The sequence below is a fragment of the Perissodus microlepis genome, chromosome 3 (genome assembly GCF_051167445.1).
Source record: "Perissodus microlepis isolate ML-2025 ecotype Zambia chromosome 3, ASM5116744v1, whole genome shotgun sequence".
NCBI classification, from domain to species: domain Eukaryota; kingdom Metazoa; phylum Chordata; class Actinopteri; order Cichliformes; family Cichlidae; genus Perissodus; species Perissodus microlepis.
This window is the reverse complement of record NC_140463.1, coordinates 43,146,678-43,166,283: the sequence shown is the minus strand read 5'-3', so window position 1 is coordinate 43,166,283 and position 19,606 is coordinate 43,146,678. Positions and strand designations below refer to the sequence as shown.

General features: G+C 37.9%; 3 protein-coding genes and 1 pseudogene across 3 annotated transcripts; 1 reads left to right on the top strand and 3 right to left on the bottom strand.

Moving 5' to 3' along the window:
* The first annotated feature begins 1,859 nt into the window (after positions 1 to 1,859).
* Positions 1,860 to 3,794, top strand: LOC146391608 (immunoglobulin alpha-2 heavy chain-like). Its single transcript, XM_084918915.1, has 2 exons — positions 1,860 to 2,219; positions 3,148 to 3,794. Exons 1-2 carry the CDS (start codon positions 1,967 to 1,969, stop codon positions 3,591 to 3,593), a joined length of 699 nt encoding a protein of 232 aa, XP_084775041.1. The 5' UTR covers positions 1,860 to 1,966; the 3' UTR covers positions 3,594 to 3,794.
* Positions 3,795 to 6,292: 2,498 nt separating this feature from the next.
* LOC146391607 (uncharacterized) lies at positions 6,293 to 7,631 on the bottom strand (annotated as a pseudogene).
* A 2,734-nt stretch (positions 7,632 to 10,365) lies between these two features.
* LOC146391606 (uncharacterized) lies at positions 10,366 to 12,438 on the bottom strand. The gene is made up of 5 exons (XM_084924560.1): positions 12,380 to 12,438; positions 11,561 to 12,226; positions 10,870 to 10,992; positions 10,753 to 10,775; positions 10,366 to 10,603 (listed from the first exon to the last, which is right to left on the bottom strand). Exons 1-5 carry the CDS (start codon positions 12,432 to 12,434, stop codon positions 10,469 to 10,471), a joined length of 1,002 nt encoding a protein of 333 aa, XP_084780686.1. The 5' UTR covers positions 12,435 to 12,438; the 3' UTR covers positions 10,366 to 10,468.
* Positions 12,439 to 14,491: 2,053 nt separating this feature from the next.
* On the bottom strand, positions 14,492 to 18,662 carry LOC146391605 (uncharacterized). The gene is made up of 6 exons (XM_084922874.1): positions 18,620 to 18,662; positions 18,199 to 18,543; positions 17,776 to 18,108; positions 17,116 to 17,241; positions 16,998 to 17,020; positions 14,492 to 14,734 (listed from the first exon to the last, which is right to left on the bottom strand). Exons 1-6 carry the CDS (start codon positions 18,660 to 18,662, stop codon positions 14,492 to 14,494), a joined length of 1,113 nt encoding a protein of 370 aa, XP_084779000.1.
* Between the last annotated feature and the right edge of the window lie 944 nt (positions 18,663 to 19,606).

Sequence of the window (19,606 nt, the reverse complement as noted above, 5' to 3'; positions counted from 1 at the left end):
GTCCAACTGCGAATATTCGCTTCTGCTTCTTATTGCAGCCCATGAGCGTCTCATGTGTCCTCATAAAGATTCGGGTTATCCATTCTTTGCTACACAAGTAGATGATGATACTTCCTCTTCCTGTTTACTGCTGATCATTATCAAACTTACCAAAGCTGCATAGTGTCACTAGTACTCAGTCAGCTATGTAGCCTTTTGGGATACCAGTGCCCAGTATGGAGGGGGTCAAAGGTGTACAGCCACAAACGCTCTGAGGCACTAATGTTTATTCAATATTTGCTAGTAAGAACGCTTTTTAATAGTTCATTCTGTTCTATCTCGTGTTTCATGAACACAAAGTCTTCCAACATGTTCTTTTTTAATGTAGTTATCACAGCCTCTGTTTCCTTGTCATGTCTAAGTTATATCACTTAACTAAACATGGATGTATAAAAAACACTGAACCCTCTAGCTGATGTGTGTGTTTGAATGGGAGACTGACCAGGAATTGCATGTTAATGAGGCCAGTAAGTTACGTTAGGTGCTTTCATGAAAAAAATGAAAAATTTATTATCAGTTATATTAAAAACAAATTATTATGCTCACTTCTAGCTCTGGTATTTTATTCTTTAATACCAAATAATCTGTGTTTATCTTTTACTGGGTCTGATAGGCCCTTGGTTCATCCACCGTCTGAAATGAGTCTGCAGATTTTCTTGGGAGTTGCTGCCTTTTCTAAACAGAAAACTGACCTGAATGTGGGGCTTCTGTTCTTTTAGGGAGATCAGTTCTTGCTCGCAGGTAGAAAACACTGGAGTGGAAGGAGCATTTGTTACATTCAATAATCTCATTTTATGAAACTTTGGATTTGTTTGATATGAGCATTCATATCAAACATATAATGCTATATACATGGAAGAAAATGGGAAAAGGGTTTATAGGCCTAGTTGAATATATGCAAATTTAGGTCTGTTAGAAAATCAGACAGTTTATATCACAAATAGCTCTGTTTGTGGATGCAGCTTCTAATACTCTATAAGACCTCCAAGAGTTTTCTTTATCAGCTGATTCTCTGAGATCATAGTCTGCCTCTATTAGTCAACCTCAGCAACACGACCACCTGACTCACCACACATTTCAGCTTGTTAGCTCTAGGAGGCACTCCAGATCTCTGTATACTTAAGAAGAGCTGAATTCCACTGCAGTAAATATTTATCCTGAGTCAGTTTTACTGATGTTTTGAACAGTTTGAACAACTTTTCACTAGGACATCATTCTTTTTGGTCTGAAAAGAACTTTGAATTTGCTCTTTGTGTCAAGTTCAATGAAACTGCATATAACTACATATAACTGACAAACAATATTAAATGTTTAGTAAACAAATGACTTCATGAGGACTTAAATATAAATTTGTTTCTCAAATATAAGTGTTTTGTCTCATATACATAGTTACAGTCAGGTATTACAAAAAAGACTTCCACGTATTTATTTTATTATTATTTTTTTTTATTTTAAAAATAGATAATATAACTGCATGACTATTTAAAAAGTGGAGAAATGTAGAATATTCTGTATTTGACATGTGTGGCTTTGCTGTAAAACGGATTTATTTTTCTATGACACTGAGACGGAAGTTTAAAACAACACACGGGGTGACCCTTTTAAGAACCAATCAAGAGTAACCCAGTTTTTATGCTGTTGGCTGCTCTTTTCCTCCAAATCTTCAGTTGACAAGACCTCTGAAAAGATGCATCTCTGTATCATCCTCTGTGGGATATGTAAGTGTCTCAGTAGAAGATTCATGTATATTCCGGTAGGGTTATATTTTCACACCTGATTATGCTTCTTTAATAATGTGTATTTTTCTGACACAGTTCATCTGTCAGCTGTGATCCAGTCAGCTACAGTCAAGCAGGAGACTGGGGTGAGATTTGCTGCTGTTGGGGACAACGTGACTTTGCGTTGCTTTTATGAAAGCCAAGTGGCGATGCACTTCTCCTGGTACCGACAATTCTTAGGAAGCCAACCTAAGCGCCTCTCTACAATTTACAAATATGATAAGCCATCTGAAGTCTTCCACACATTGGAGAAGAACCCTCGTTTCTCTGTGGAAAGAAAGGAAGGGACCAATCATCTACAAATCTCTGGTGTCCGCCTCTCAGATTCAGCTACATACTACTGCGGGAGCTCACACTCCAACATGGTGGAATTTGGAGAAGGGATCTTTCTGAGTGTTCGAGGTATTTTGCTTCTATTTTTCATGAACACCTTTTATTCCATGTTCCTTTAGCGTTCCCATGCTTAGAGTCTAGGGCCGATGTGCCAGGTCCCCCCAGTCACTCCCTCCAGCTCTTCCAAGGGGACACTGGGGCCTTCACAAACCAGACAAAAGATTTACTCTTTCCATTGAGTCTTTGGTCTGCCTTGTCTGAAAGACCTCGACTGGCTACCTTTTTTATTTTCTTTTTTTAAAATCCTTGCCATCCAAAAAGATTCTTGTTTTATTGTCTAAATATTATAACTGGTAAATGAACTGGTTCTTATATGGAGCTTTTCTACTCTAACTGAGCACTCAAATCGCTTTAAACCAGCGGTCCCCAACCTTTTTTGCTCACGGACTGGTTTATGTCCAACAATGTTTTCACAGACTGGCATTTAAGGTGTTGCAGATAAATACAACAAAATAAAACCAGTACCAGTAACAAACCCCCCCCAATATTTATTCATAACACACAGGAAAAGACCTAGGGAAACCGAGTAAACAATAAAAACCAATAAAAACCCTGAAAACCATAAATTTCACACATGATGTGGATTTTTATATTTCTACTTACCTCCTTTGTTTTTTGTCCTCTCCACTTATTTTTTTTTTTTCAGTTCACCTTTGCCTTATCAGCCTTTGTCTATTCAGTCTAGCCTAATGTGGATTTAGCTTATATTTTATTTTCATCTAGCCAGTTAGCGAGTATATTTTTTACCTGCCGTTATTGTGCATTTTTTTGTTTTTTGTTTATTTTGCAGTGTCCTTTTCTTTGAAACCCTGCTAATATTTTGTTGGTGTAGATTGAGAAGATCATCAACAGTATGTTCATTAATACATGCATATACATTCCAGATCTACAAAAAATGACACATAAAGCTACTTTCTCAAATTTCTACTTTTTTCAGGAGCTAATCACAAGACAATTGACCAAGAACCAGCATCCATGACCATCCAAGTTGGCGACTCAGTGATGTTCAACTGTACAGTACACACTGGAACCTGTGACGAAGAACATAGCGTCTACTGGTTTAGACGCGGATCTCACCCAGGAATTGTTCACACACATATAAATACAAGTAAACCAGTCTCTGTGAAGTCTCCTTCACAGAGCTGTGTGTACCATTTGCAGAAAATGAACCTTAGCTCTGTTGATACTGGAACCTATTACTGTGCGGTGTCCTCCTGTGGGGAGATACTGTTTGGTAATGGAAGCAAGCTTATCATCAGCGATGATGTTAAAGACCGAGATGCTGAGGTAAAAATTTTGGTGTGGCTCTCTATCATTAGAGCCGGGATTCTCTTGATCTTTCTACCCTCGTGTATTTGTGTATTTGTCAGAAAGAGCTGTTAATTCAGCAAACTTGTGTTACGCAAAACATAAACACAAGTTTATTTGTTCAAGAAGAAAATAGATGAAGAGATGAACAGGTGTCAACATGTTCATGTACTCAGTCGCAATATTTGCCGTTGTACATTTTTAATTTTAGAATATAAGTTTATTACTGTAAAGACTTTTAAAAAAATTGGACGCAATTAGTAACACCCACCCAGACATAGGGCATTTTAGAATCTGTATTATAGATTTCATACATTCTTTGTCATAATGATTGATTACATTTTCACATTGTGTTAGAGTTTGCTCATGTTTCATTTATATTCATTTTTTACATGAGTACATAAGTACTCTAAAGTGTGTAGTTAGTTTGTTGACCATCCCCGTGTATACACAGATAGTTGTAACTGGAGTGATAATATGTTTATTGTTTAATAATTGTTAAAAATAAAGACGTATCAAGAAACTTGAAATGTCTTGTTTGTCTCGTTTCTTTTAGTAAATGAATTCGTTTCTAATTCACAAACCATAAGCTCACACACACACACGCACGCACACACACACACACACGCACAGCAAAATAATGCAAAGAAGCAATTTTTTAAGACTGATAATCCTTTGCAAACAGTAATAGTTATTTAGTAATCAGTAAGTTTCTAAGCAAAAAGCAAAAACATAGCTTACTTTTCTTTACTCGTTGTCTAAGAGGGGGAGATGTCATTGTATTGCATATCATGCTTAAAACCACCGATGTGTAAGAATAAAGTGAATGTGGAGTTTCAAACAGGCACATAACGTTTTGTTTAGGACTATGATAAGATCACTACAGTACTACCATTATTTTTTGATATGTAGAGCACAAAAAACTGATGACGACATAACATATAGAAATGAGACTCATACCTAAATTCATTATACATCTATAATGTAAAAGCATAAACATAAAGTACGGTAACACACAATATTTTCCGATACAATCATAATGTTAAATAGGATCTTGCTGATACTTCTGTAAGAAGCTTTCCAAGTCACAGTGGTACAATGGTCCTTTTTTTTTCCTGGTGTATTTCGATTCAGGCCTTTCAGTCTCTTTGACTGACCATGACATCAGAATAAACCACGGTGTCCTGACTGTTTTTCACTGGAGATCTGCAGGCGGAAATTCTGGGAGCAGAAGACACTGAAGCATAGATGACTCCAGATCTACTCTGAAAAAACATGAAATTTATATAGATACGTCACACATGTTCTGACTGCTTGGACAAAGAGAGACAACAGCTCATATTTTATTTTATGAGGTAAAGGGCCATTGGTCCTCATGTAGTTATAGTTCAAATAAAATGTCAACACTTTTATGCTTGAAATCCCCTGTCTGTAATAGCATAGCAGTAAGTCTATTTATTCCCAAATAGCTAACATATTGCACTATAAAGCCAGTATTTACGTTGTTTTTGATTATGTACAAGGGCTGAAAACTATGACCACAAATCTGGCACAATGCTCACAACATTTTTCAAATTCTTAACTCTGAGGTTGCATTTCCCAGAATTTCTTTACAGCAATACTATTAAATTAAGTCAGCAGTGTAATGCATATGCATGTATAGATAGGTGGCAGTAAATGTAGAAAGCAAAATCAAGAAAGCCAAAGAGCTTGCTGTAGGTGTGTTTGAGAGTCATAGAGACAAGCAGCAGGAAGGAGGGAGCTGAGCACACCAAGCCCACATCAAACCAGCGAAGCTCGTGCAGCCAATGAATCTTCAGTTAACTCCTGCATGACAAAATATAGCACAAAAGAAAACAAAAGAGAGACCCCTAGTGCCAGGATGATCTTGAGATAACCAAACGTGCAAAGACGTGTACCTCTCTCACAACCTTTAATTCATGTTTCAAAATGCCAATTTACTTTGTATGAGAATAAACCATCGCAATGATTGTAATACACTGTCTACTAGGGAATAATCTTTCACCTAACAAAGCAGGAAATATAAGCCCTGTCTTCCTGACAAGAAATTTAAAGCTTTACCCTCTTAAAATCTCAATTTCAAGAGATTAACTTGATTGACAGAGTCTGCAAAGACATTTAGAACAAAGCCTAACAGACACACAAAAGTCCACTATTCTGAGAAAGTTTCTAAAAACTTTGATGACTCCAGTTTCCATAATGTCAAGGAACCATGTTTGTTACTGCTGATGATTTATTCATCATCACTGAAATAAAGATTTTGAGTGATTTCAGGGTTTTTGGAGACTAACTATAGTTTTTAGTTAAGTGTTTTGGTAAATGCACTTGGACCTCTTATTTAAAGGCTAAAACTAACACATTTATACTGAGTATAGTATATTTTGGATCTAATCATTGGTATATGCGGTTTGCATTTAGGTTGTAAGGTATCTAACTAGTGTGGAAAGAATAATATGAGCCTTTTAAGAAAGCTTTAGGGTATAAAACTTGCAGAATAAACAAAGGACAAAAGATACAAAAACATTGGCTGTTTTGTGGAGATCCATCAGATTCAGATGGTACTGTAAACAAAGATGTAGACAATCAGTGGTAGTTACTGTATATATTTGAAATGTGAACATATAGAATGAAAGCATTATGTACTATAAAGTGACATTTAGCCTCTCAGCTGGATAGTTAAAGAGAGAGAGCGTTCAGTGTAAAGTATCATTTTACATACTTTTCAGGTCTTTTCTGTGATTCTTCCAATGTGCTCATGCAAGTAGAAGAGTCGTTATCCCAAGGATAATATTTGAAAGCATCAATGCAATAAAAGCAGGGCTGATATCATGTAATTTGGTGACACGAGCATCTCATTAATGAGAGAAGAATAAAGAACAAATAAATAATTACATTTACATTACATCAGCTTAGGTATGTTAGACTTACTAATACAAACATGCACGTCTTACTGCGAATTTTGATTGTGGTTCCATTTGCAAACATCGTATGTCCACATGAAGTCACAGCACAATAGTAGGTCCCAGCATCGTCGAAGGTGAGGTAAAAATGGTAAATGGCCTGTATTTATATAGCGCTTTATTAGTCCCTAAGGACCCCAAAGCGCTTTACATATCCAGTCATCCACCCATTCACACACACATTCACACACTGGTGATGGCAAGCTACATTGTAGCCACAGCCACCCTGGGGCGCACTGACAGAGGCGAGGCTGCCAGGACACTGGTGCCACCATGCCCTCTGACCACCACCAGTAGGCAACGGGTTCCATATGAAGCGGTTATACACGCAGATAATTTCTCCACTTTCATGTGTTCTCATTTCCAGATGAATAAATCATCTCTGGAACAGAATTCTCAGATTTTTTTATCCATGTGATACTAGTATGTTCTGGTGCACAGCAGAGTGAACTGAACAGCTGATAGTCACAGAGTCTGCTGACTGCACTGTCTGGGACTCTGACTGATGGATGACAGAGTCACTGATCAGGTTTGTACCTTGGAAAAGAAACGGTTGACCCAGTTATTAGCTTTGTAGTCAATTTGAGAGAAAGAAAAAAAGATAAATTAATCAATAAAAACTTTTGAAATGCAAACACATTGTACCTTTAATCAGGCGAAAAGTTCCTTGTCCAAAGTCACACTTATTTAGTGTTAACACGCCACAGTAGTATGCACCAGTGTCGTCCCGTATAGCCGTATAGTCTTGGATATGGTCAGATGACTCTTGAAGCTTTTAGATTTTACTAAAAAATGCTGAGACGGTTCTTTGAATATTGTCAGATTATACAGAGTATCTGTTGAAGCCACTAGCTGCAGTCTTTTGCTAGTGGTCAGTTTGTACCACACTCTCATCTTGGAGCATCGTGTTGAATGTGACACGTGATGGTAACTCTGTCTCCTAGTTTTACTGCTTGAAAGGAAACAGGCTGAGAGATGTCTATTAACAGTGCTTCGCCTGAAATAAGCAGAGGAATAAGTAGCATAACAATCAGTTTTATGTATATAATGCCAAATAAAAAGATATTATGAGTGGACTTTGTAACTTACACAGAGACCAGAGTTGGAATACATTAAGAATGTAAACCATCATTTTCGCTGCTTCAAGCTTCATCTTCCACACAGCAGATCTGACTTACTGAAGTGTCAGTGACAGCACTCATAACAGATTCAGCCTTGCAGGGCTAACCAGTGCGAAACCAAGCTGCTAACTATGGACACCGATATCTACACTTTAGCAAATTTAAAAAAGTAAGATTGAATGAAACAAAAACAGAACTCCACTCACCAAAACTGAAAGACTAACTTTCTGGAAGATCTGTACCACGAACAAGCCAGTTACTAAAGGACCATTAGGTACACATAGAAACGTCCACTCCAAACTTACCAATTCCTATCAAGGGGAAGCAGCTGAAAAAACTAACTGTAAGAAGAACTACCTCAAAGCCAACTCCGAAGAACACCAATTACATCGGTTAACAGAGTCTGCTGACTGCATTAACGGTACTGCACCTCCTTACCTGGCAGAGCTTCTTAGCATTTACCGCCCCAGGAGATCTTTGAGGTCAGCAGACCTGATGCTTTTAGATGTTCCCAGGTACAGACTAAAGACTAGGGGAGAGAGGGCTTTTGCTGTGGCTGCACCCAGACTGTGGAACAGTTTACCTCCTCACATCAGATTCTCCACAAGCCTAGGAACCTTTAAAACTGCTCTTAAAACTCACCTCTTCTCATTGGCCTTTAGTAAGGTTTAACTTATTGTTTTAATCTATTGTTTTATCAGTGAGGTGTTTTATGTATTTGTGTTTTATTGTATTTTATATTTGTATTTTATTGTACAGCACTTTGGTCAGCCTCGGTTGTTTTTAAATGTGCTTTATAAATAAACTTGACTTGACTTGACTTGACTACATCATGTTACAATGGATCCAAATACTTTTACTGAATTTTTCCATTTTTGTGTTTTGCACATTATATAGAAGCTAGTTTGTCACATCTATGAAATGCTGGCTTGCCATGTGCCATAATGTTGTCATAATGTTGTCATAATGTTGCTATCTAAGGTCATTTAGGATACCGCAGAACAGGCCAGGAGAAAACAGAATGACATTATGGCTAAATGGTTTAAATGCATGGTTCTCACAAGCCAGAATTGTGAAGGCTTTTTTTTACTCTAATGACTATATACTGCATTCACCTGACTTTTAGCAGAGGCAACAAATCAACCTCAGCATACTGAGAGCCACAGATGCTGAGACATCCTGCTTAAACCACAAGGCATTTTTACTGTTAACAGCAAAGAGTCTATAAAAGTATCCTGCTTCTATAGTTAGAGTCAACAAGTAGAAAAAACATGTCAAGAAATATTTAGAAGACTTGACCTAATGTATGTTCACACCTTACACGTAATATCTGTGTGACAGAACCTGTTGGCTAACCTCACCAGTGCACAGAGGTTTAGGTGATTTCTTTTTCTTAGAAAAGGTCCACCCATTTGTGGTAAGTGCTTAAATTTGAGCTCCACTGCACCTAGCATTTGTTAGAAACGCTTTCAATAAGCAATGAATCAAATGTCACGAGTTACATTACTCTGATGAACCCTTGTCTTTTAAAAGTTCTTAATAGGATAAATAGTAATCTGTAACATATTGCATATCAAAAGTAACCCTCCTGAAACCTGTTATTAAACGCCAACCCAAAACACAATCACTGGATACACATGTAGAAACACATGTTTTTGCACATTTAGAAATCATGGAGCTTGTGCAAACAGCTGTCACCATCCTTGTATCTTCTTCTGTGGTTCCCTATTACACACCCTCCTTTTTTCTTTTTTCTTTTTTGAGGGTTTGTTTCTCTGGTTGTGTTTTTACTTCCTGGCTTTGTTCTTTGGGATCCCTTTTAAGGTCTATTTTACAAAGAAAGTTTAACATGCACTGCATCTTTTGCTAATCTGCTTTCATAATTGTAACAGGTTACTTAAAATTCCAAGGAAACTTTCACCAGTGTACTGAAACTGTACCATAATATAATATTTTATGATTAGCTGATAACGTCTGTGGCCCATTAGCCACTACTACCCAAGACTCTGTGAAACCAGCCATTTCAAGATGCTTGTCTAAGTGTGGTTGTATATAGACCACTGATTTGCACCTCCTCTTGTCTGCATGTTGAAGTGTCCTTAGAGAAGATACTTATCCTCAGTACCCCCAGGTTGTTTGTACACTTTACTTAAAAGGTCATTTTTAAATCATGTCTTATGTTTGCTGCCTGCCTTGTGGAGTTCATTTGTCATTACAATACAATGTTAGGCCAGTATAACATTATGATGAAGTGCTTCTCTTGCATGGCTCTCATAAACCACACATCAGAGCGCTTTTTTTTTTGTTTGTTTTTACATGAGACAAATCAACCTCTGGGTTCTGTGAACTACTGATGCTACGACATCCTGGTGAAACCACAGAGTATTTTTTACTGTTAACTCCAAAGAGACTATAGAAAAACATGTCTTCTTTTTGATGGTACGCATCAGCAAGAGGAAAGATGCTTCTCTGTGTAGCAAACAGAAAAATAGCCCACCAAGAGTTGCTCATAATGACTTTGACCTGGTATTTAGTAGATGTTATGCCAGTTAAGCAGCACTGAAGCATGGTTGGCTAATTTTGCATGCAGTGTGTTGAGGGGGCAGAATGCACAGCTGTGAATGTGAATCTTCTCTTTCAAATGTTGAGCTTGGTTGTTGACATGCACCATCATCATTCCGTGTTGAAACTGCATTGGTCACTTCATGCAAACCCCCCAAATACATTTTCAAAGAGCTTTTATTAATACAGGGCAAACCTTTAATTTATACAATTTCAAACAAATATAAAGTACATTCTTCTGAAATCTCCAGAGCAACTTAAATAAAGACAGTTTTGGTCCACTTCTTCACCTCTGTTCCTTCACACTGGAGTATACGCACTCACTCTGGGTTTGATCTGTTTTTTTTCTTGATCTGTTAGTCTTGTGGTTGCGCAAAGCAGCGTAATGAAGGTTTTCTTTGTATTCACTGTCTTGATGTAACTGGTGAAAAAGAAAAAATGGTCCACCATTATTGTATAAGACGTTATAAGACATTATTGTATAAAGAGCTAGGCTGCAGCAGCTTACAGGAGAGAAAGAATAAAGATGCTATGCTATTATTAATTTTTATAGTAGAAAACGATTCTTACCTCTGTGCTAGTTGTAGAAGTTTCTGAAGGTGTTACAAAAGAAATTAAAACATTATTTTGATTTCAATGGAACAGGACGATCAAAACTTAATGTTGCCTTAAAAGAGTAACACTTACCTGCGCACCGCCTGTGCTGTTTTTTCAATTTGTACAACGTGAATGCCAGAAAACCAGTCAGGATTGCAGTTAATGCCAAGGCTCCACTGAAGAAATGCACCAAGAGAAGAGATTCTGCTTTTTCTGCAGAGAGCAACAAATATGACAGTGCTTTTAGCCTTTTTTTTTTTCTGGTTTAGGGAAAAAAAGACTTAAACAATACCAACGTTCAAACAGTACTAACATGCCTGTTTCTACTGGTTGATAGTGGTTGTTGCAAATTGTTGGTATTAATCATGATTATCACAAAAAGACACCAAATTAAAGAAATTTACTTTAGGCTGATATAGGACAGAATTCCAAAGTATCCATGAAAATGCATTTTACAATTATCTCCAGCTAATATGGATGCAGCAAGTCGGTGAAGTGGTCAGCAGTTATGCCTCACAGCAAGAAATGTAAAGCTGCTGATAAACAGGAACCTTTCTGTCTGCAACAGAAAGGTTTATATGTTCTCCCTGAACCTGCATGTTTTCCTTTGGTTTCTCCAGCATCCCCACGCAATTCATTTTTAATGGTCAGATAAGAAAGGCTAACAGCAGCCTGAGTTGGAAAACATGTTTATGAAAAATCATTATTCTTGATGGGTTGTACGTATTATATCTAGATCTACTTTTATGCTTTAAGGAATTAATCCTACAAAGTTACTTACCCTTCACTGCAGTCCCACTTCCATACAGTATGTGTCCACATGAGGCCACAGCGCAATAGTGCTGAGAAAGATTCAGGCTCTTCATCGGCAAGTTGTACACACAGGTGCTACCTTGTGTGTTGGGTTTCCTCTCACAGGGATCGTTCCTGCTTCCATTGGTGTAAATGATTCCTGGAAGACTTGCTTCAGACTTTCTGAACCAGTAAACACTGTGTTCTCCATCACAGGTCCCAGGTTGTACTGTACAGTTCAGAACCATAGAGTGCACTGGCTGTAGGGTTTCAGATGACAACTGGTAGACTAAAGCTCGGATGTTCTGATCTGAACCCTTTACACTGACAATTGTGCCTTCACAAAATTTAAAGTCATATAAATTGCTCATTACGCAGTAGTAAGTAGCTGAGTCTGAAGTTCTCAAATCTGATATCTTCAGTAAGTTTCCAGTAAGCAGTGAAAAACGGGGATTGTTGAACGGATCCTGAAAAGTACCATTACGACTGTGCTTGTAGTATGTAGACATCAGCCTGGGTCTATTTCCTAAAGTTTGCTTATACCAGTAAAGCATCACTGCTGATTTGTCTTCACATTGGCATTCAAAAGTCAGAGTTTCCCCAACATGGGCTGGTTTAAAATGTAACACTGTATTTTTCAAGAGCGTTGTATGAGCTGAGGAGAAAAAATGAGGACACAAATCACATAAATGTGAAAATAAATGTAATATATATCCAAAATATGCATCTTCCACCATAAGAATGCAACAAGCAAACATGTTGGTTTTAGGTTAAAATGAACAAGAAGAAGGTACAAAGCACAACTTACCCATATTTGCCACGAACAGACAGATGAAATACAAAGCACAGGTTGGAGGTGTCATCGTGCTTCAAATGCTGTGAGGAATGAACACAATCTGTATACGTTTTCCACTCTTCACAGAGAAGACTGTGTCTGATTGGCCAGTCAGTCTGAAGGTCCTATTTTGGAAACAGTCAAAATAAACTCTCTCCTTAGCAATAGATTGCATGGTTTATATATTTATACAATTCAATTTCTATTTGCAATTCCAACAATATTTCTATTAAGTCAATTAACTATGATTACATGTATAAAATATAAAACTTTATAAAGTTTTATCCAACTTCACAAAAGCTTCAAAAGGTAAGTTTTTGTAATTAAACAAAACCATAGCATTTAACTTTGTTATAACCCACAAATGAAGAAGAAATGAGGATTTACTTCCCTGCTTGGTAATGTTAGTACAGTCCAGCAGCGGGACAAGCAGTGTTTTCACTGAATTGGCATTGTTAACGGTGTAACTTTAATTTTTACACTTGGTAAAGTTATTCGGTGGATTAGATTAAACCTTCAGGTCAGGGAATATGTTTGACAGCTCTGCACTAGAATAAGAATCACATAGAAATAATATACCATACATGTAAAATATCACAGTGGCCCATAGCGAGGGTGGGAGTAGGAGTCGATGTAACTACTGTTGGTTTGATTAGCTTAGCAGCATCAGAAATGTTCATGATTCCACTGCAAATTTCTGAAGTAGTTTAGGACATGAATGTCTGTTTTAAAAAAATTAGTCACCTTCATTTTTCAATGGACACATTTGAGTTGGTTATGGGTACACATAACTGAAATGAGACAACTGACATCTGACCCATTTGGATAATCTCAAGAAGCCAGTGCACAATTCAAGCAACATAGCAACCACTTATAACTAATTGCTATTAGTGACTGCATTGGTAAAGGAACACCTAAGACTGTTCACTGGTCGACAGACATCAAAAGTATGTCTGTGATGCCCAACTCTTGGTTTTATTTCATCACTTTATAAACCACTTCACTATAAATTATGTTAAACAGTATATAGTACATTTAGTGATTAAAACACTGTAAAGTGTTTGCCAAAGTAAATAAAGGAATGCTTCAGCTCATGGAAAGCTGAATGTTACATGGTATTCACTTCAATACTGCATCTCCCACTGCATTAAACATGAACGCTACTCCGTTCAGACATTTTCTAAACAGGGTTGTTGCCACTAATGAGGTAACACGCAATACACAAAATGGCTTCTCTTGACTCTTCTGTCTGAACTTGAGCACACTGTGGCCTAGAAGCCACAGGCCAGCCTTCCTGTACACAAGCTAGGTCTCAAGTTTCCACCAGTGGAAACCTGTTCTCACCTTATTCACCACAGGACTCAAAACAAAAATCAACTGCTGTGAGCTGGCTACTTTAAAGGTTGCACCCTCCACTCAAGTCACTGGTTACACGGGAGTATTAATAGATCAGATGGGTTTTTTGTGTTTGTCTGTGTCAGCATCTATTTCTCACCATTACATTACATTGTTTCTACTCAGTGGTTTTCTTTGGTTTTGCTTTTTTTAACCATAGTAAACAAACTGTACACTAATTTCTTTGTGTTGTGTCATAACTTTTGCAAAGTGTAAAGCCTCCTGTGGTCGTGGGCGACTGTTTTCACACATGTACTCCTGTTCACACTTCACCAACTTCATTTAAGGTGTAGTTGAAAAATACTTTCACCACTGCATTTCATGCTGTTTTGGTTTTACTTCCTGGAGTTTTAAGATATGCATCTATAAGAGACATCATATTTTAAGATGGTCAAAACTTTGTAAAATTGCATTAGATCTTCCACACAGCTACAGTGGGGCATAAAAGTACTTAGTCAGCCATCAATTGTGCGAGTTCTCCCACTTAAAAAGATGAACGAGACCTGTAATTTTCATCATAGATATACCTCAACTATGAGAGACAGAATTAGAAAAAAAACCCTCAGAAAATCACATTGTCTGATTTTTAAAGAATTTATTTGCAAATCAGGGTGGAAAATAAGTATTTTCTCAATAACAAAATTGAATGTCAGTACTATTACATACCCTTCAAATGGTTAAATGTTTTCTTCAAGTCTTCAGAAGGTTTTCACACATTGTTGCTGGTATTTTGGCCCATTCCTCCATGCAGATCTCCTCTAGAGCAGTAATGTTTTGGGGCTGTCGCTGGGCTAGACGGACTTTCAACTCCCTCCGAAGATTTTCTATGGGGTTGAGATCTGGAGACTTACTAGGCAACTCCAGGACCTTAAAATGCTTCTTATGAAGCGACTCCTTTGTTACCCGAGTGGTGTGTTTGGGATCACTGTCATGCTGAAAGACCCAGCCATGTTTCATCTTCAATGCTCTTGCTGATGGAAGGAGGTTTTCAATCAAAATCTGACGATACATGGCCCCATTCATTCTTTCCTTTACATGGATCAGTCATCCTGGTCCCTTTACAGAAAAACAGCCCAAAGCATGATGTTTCCACCCCCATGCTTCACAGTAGGTATGGTGTTCTTTGGATGCAACTCAGCATTCTTTCTCCTCCAAACATGTAGAGTTTTTACCAAAAAGACCATGTGACATTTTCCCCATCCTTTTCTCAATCATCCAAATGCTCTACAGGAAACTTCAGACAGGCCTGGACATGTACTGGCTTAAGCTGGGGGACAAAACTGGTACTGCAGGATTTGAGTCCCTGGCGGCGTAGCGTGTTATTGATAGAAGCTTTTGTTACTTTGGCCTCAGCTCTCAGCGCGTCATTCACAAAGTCCCCCCGTGTGGTTCTGAGATTTTTGCTCACTGTTCTTGTGATTATTTTGACCCCATGGGGTGAGATCTTGCGTGAAGGCAATAATGGAAATAATTTGGTTGCTATAATAACGTGTTACCATATGTTGCAAGTGCACTCCAGGCCAGCTAGCTGTTAACCAGACTGTTGACAGCTAGCCAAGTGACCTTTTCAGTTTCAGCTGACTGCAGGTTTCCCCAACTTTATAAACAGATCATGAAACTGACGTCATTGTTAGTCAGTGGTGCCAGTTTCAGTCATTATGCAAATGTACTGTTTTTACGGTTGGGAAAATCTGCAGTCAGCTGAGACTGAAGAGGTCAAGTGGATAAGTGATGAAACATTTCTCTCATGGCTACGTCCAGATGAACAGAAATAACTTTTTGGGATTTTGTTACTTGGATGATTGAGCATGCATCAAGACATCTGACTTGTATAGTTAAGTTATAATTCTTTTCATAGCTATCGTATCTTCATCTCCTGAAATACAAAAACTTAATCAAAATTGAGTTTTGAAAATGTAAAACAGATGGATAAAACTTTACAGAATGTTTGAGCCCTCAGACAGACTGCAAATCAACTTTGTGTCAATGATTCCCACAAAGACGACGGTTTATTGTGTTAACATCCCATCTGAGTGGTGTTTGAAAGTTTTTGTCCTTCTGTGGGAGATGTGACCAAAGAATCTGTCGTATTACTAATGATAGCCTGTGCTGTCTTACCTGTACGTTCTTAAAACTATGATAACAATTTTCAAACATTTTTTTTACACTAAGGTGTGGACCCTCCTCTTTTGGAGTGCCCATTTTAAAGCACACTTTTGGAGGAGAGATGTAAAATGAATAATAGAAATAGTTTGTTTTTGTGGACAATGTATCAATCACGTGAGAATAAGTGTGATAGCTGCCTATGAGTGGCTTTTTATTTGAAAAGTCAGTAATGAGTGTGCAGTTTATACAGATGTGTTTTCAGGAGCTGAGCTCCACAACCTATTTCTGCCTCTCAGTAATATTGTTATTTGAATGTAACAGCGCAAAGAACAGTATTTGCCCACCACAGGCAATAATTGCCACGTATGTATTGAAGTTATTTTTTATAGCGAGCAAAGTGGTTTGTAGAGTCACAGCAAACAATTCCACACGTTCACATCTCAGTCACCCACAAAAAGAAAGGTAGCACCGCATTCTTCAGGACAATTTGTGAAATGGAAAGACTTTCATCCAAAAGTAGCATTATTTTAAAACAGTACATTTTGTCTCTACAGTGCAACGTACAGTAAATAACTGAAGAGAAATACATTCTGTTAGTGATAAGCAGGGTTTTAAATATGACATTCCATGGAAATCATGCTGGTTTTTAAATCTTAAGTATATAAAAATACAGTTTAGGTGAAGTTGCCGCAATGTACTAAGCTTCAGTGACTGAGAAAGATCTCCAATCAGGAAGAACCTGCAGAAACTCTTAAAGGCACAAGACACACACAGAACAAAATCCAGCAACCATCATGAGCATTGCAAGACATCCTTTAGCCATTATTTGTCATAGCTTGGTCGTATTCCCCTGATGAAACTTTGATGTTCTGTTGTCAGGGTTTAAGTGTAGAGTAAATTACAGCGTCTCCATTGGCTTTTACTGTAGGTTGTCTGGGCCTGATACTATTGTGAGCCAAACCCACAGATGTATAGATGACTGTATCACCAGTCTGTGAACAAAGGAAATTCTAATAAAATAATCTATTGCTCTTTGATGACTGGGATAGGCCATCATGGGGTGGATGGATGGATTAAGACAAACTCTCACCTGATCGCCTTCATCGGCCGCTTCTGTGAAAAAACACAAACATTAAAAGATACCTATAGTTAGTAGTTACTGCAGAATAACAGAATGTGGATCTCGTCCTGCATAAAGTTTTACACACCTGCAGATTTTTTCATTCTTGTCTTGCAAAATGTCACTACAAGGAGGAGCGTCACAGATCCAAGAACCATGTTTGACAGCATCAGTGCAATAACGGTCGGACTCAGTGATATGCTTTCAGCGTCTGCTGTAAACATGATACATGATTTAACATTTAATATTTGATTTAGAGAAAACTAATTGTGACAAATTGGATTTTTGTAAGTTTAGCTACTTACTCTGACCACAGGCATTTCTTTTTCTACACAAATGAGCCAAATTCAAACAGGAGAGAAACAGATAAAAATAAATAAATAAATAAAGTAAACACCATATTTAGAATTCCTTTTATAACTTTCTCTGTGATAACCTGTTGGCAAGTGAAAACCTTATCTCATCTCTGATCTCTTCAAAGCTACCACATTTCTTTGACAAACACTTATCTCGGAGAGGAGGATCTGCCACTTGACTGAGCGGTTTGTGGGGTTTGGGGGCTGTTATTTTTAAAGGGTTTAATTTGATCTGACATTCTGATAAAAAGGACAAATCTGGCAAAGTTTCACAAACTTGTTGTCTTTGGATCTAATCTACTGGAAACTACACTTTAAAGAAACATTTAAAAACCGTTGAACCTTAAAGTAGAAGCCTTAAAAAGTTTAAAAATTCACTGCTAGTGTCTTACCATTATTGATTGTTGTCCCATTTCCAAGCAGTATTTGTCCACATGCATTGACGGCACAGTAGTAGACCCCAGCGTCATCCCGGCTACTGACGACAAAGTTGTACTTGCAGGTAGTTCGTCCTCTGTCAGTTCTCTGGGAGATGTTGTTCTTATTGTCAGAGCAATAAATCATCTCTGGAGCAAAATGATCCGAGTTTTTCAGCCACATGAAACTAGTGAGTTCTGCTGTGCATTGAGCAGAGTGAACAGAACAGCTGAGAGTCACAGAGTCTCCGGACCTCACTGACTTTGATTCTGGCTGCTGGACGACAGAGTCGCTGATTGTCTTTGCACCTTGGAAAACAAACCATTTGGACTGTGATTATTAGCACTGTGTTCATATTCAGTTGAAATTATGTGAAATGCAAACATGTCCAAACGTACCTGTCAACATCAGAAATGTTCCTGACCCAAACTGAACCTCACTTATGTGTAAGACTCCACAGAAGTATGTTCCAACATCTTCCCATGATGTTTTATTTATGGTCAGATGATTGTTAGTCATGTCAAATTTAACTGAAGAACGGTTAACAAATTCATCACTGAACTCTCTCACATTATACTGAGAATTAGTTTTTACCACCAGCTGTAGTTTCCTCCCTGTAGTCACCTTGTACCACACGGTTTTCTTTGATGCGCTCTTTATGAAGCATTTAATTGTAGCTGAGTCGCCAATCGTCACTGTTTTCAAAGATTCAGGCTGAGAGACTTCACTTAACTGTGCTGCACCTGAAATAATTCAGACAGACTCAGTTTCACACAAATGAAGATCAAAAGTTTACACAAGTAAATTTGTTTTACTTACATAAAGAGCAGAGCAGGAAAACATTCACAAAGGACATCTTCATCTTGTCTCCTTCTTCAGTACAGCAGTCCACACCTAATGAAGCAGCAGTATACTTCTCAGATTTAAAAACGCCAGCTTGTCCTACATTTTGCCACATCTGACAGGTCTGATTGGTTCATCACCATCACACTGCAGAACATGATTGGCTCTGTCGAGTAACGTGGCGCAGAGAGAGATTGAGGTCCCCCCTGGCCGCCCCCTGCCATCAAAGCTGAGGGGGTTAAAGGACTTGACATTCAGCCTTGTGTGTTAAAAAAGTTCAGAGTGCTAAAACAGAACTTTTTCCTACAGTTTGGTGATCATCTTCATTCGTAATCAAAGACAAATCACAAATGTAAGTGATCAATATGCAGAGAAATGCAGTTTGAGTTTTGGAAATGTCTGTTCTAATCTTTAGAGTTTTGTGTGTAGACATGAGCCATAATCAATCTTTTGTATTCATGTGCTGGACTGAGAAGATAAGAACTGTGTCACCAACCCATCATTATACTTTTGAACGAGTGTCAAACACAGGTTGATGGTTCATGTGGTTTTTCCGGGATTGTATTGAGTAAATTGTGATTGAAAAACACAGTTTTAAAGAGAAAAAGTATTTGGATTAAAAGTGAATTTACCAATGAAATCTAAAATGAATGAAACTGAAAGTGAAGAATGATACGGTGTGGCGGAAGATCAGTTGACCTGATTGATTGACTATATATTAGAGAGAGAAAGATGTGGCGAGTCGGCACTTGACAAAGTCTAAACAGGGATGGTTGGAGGTGTTGTGGGTCTGTTCTCAGCGGTCCTGTGAGATTAACAGCAGAGAGTCCAGCAGAGATGCAAAGAGGTAGCAGACTGCCCACAATCTGGACTTCCTGTGATGTCAATAATCCAGTCATTCATAACACAAAGCAAATCCAGGCATATCTTGAGTATTTTTGAGTATTTTTACTGAGCACATTA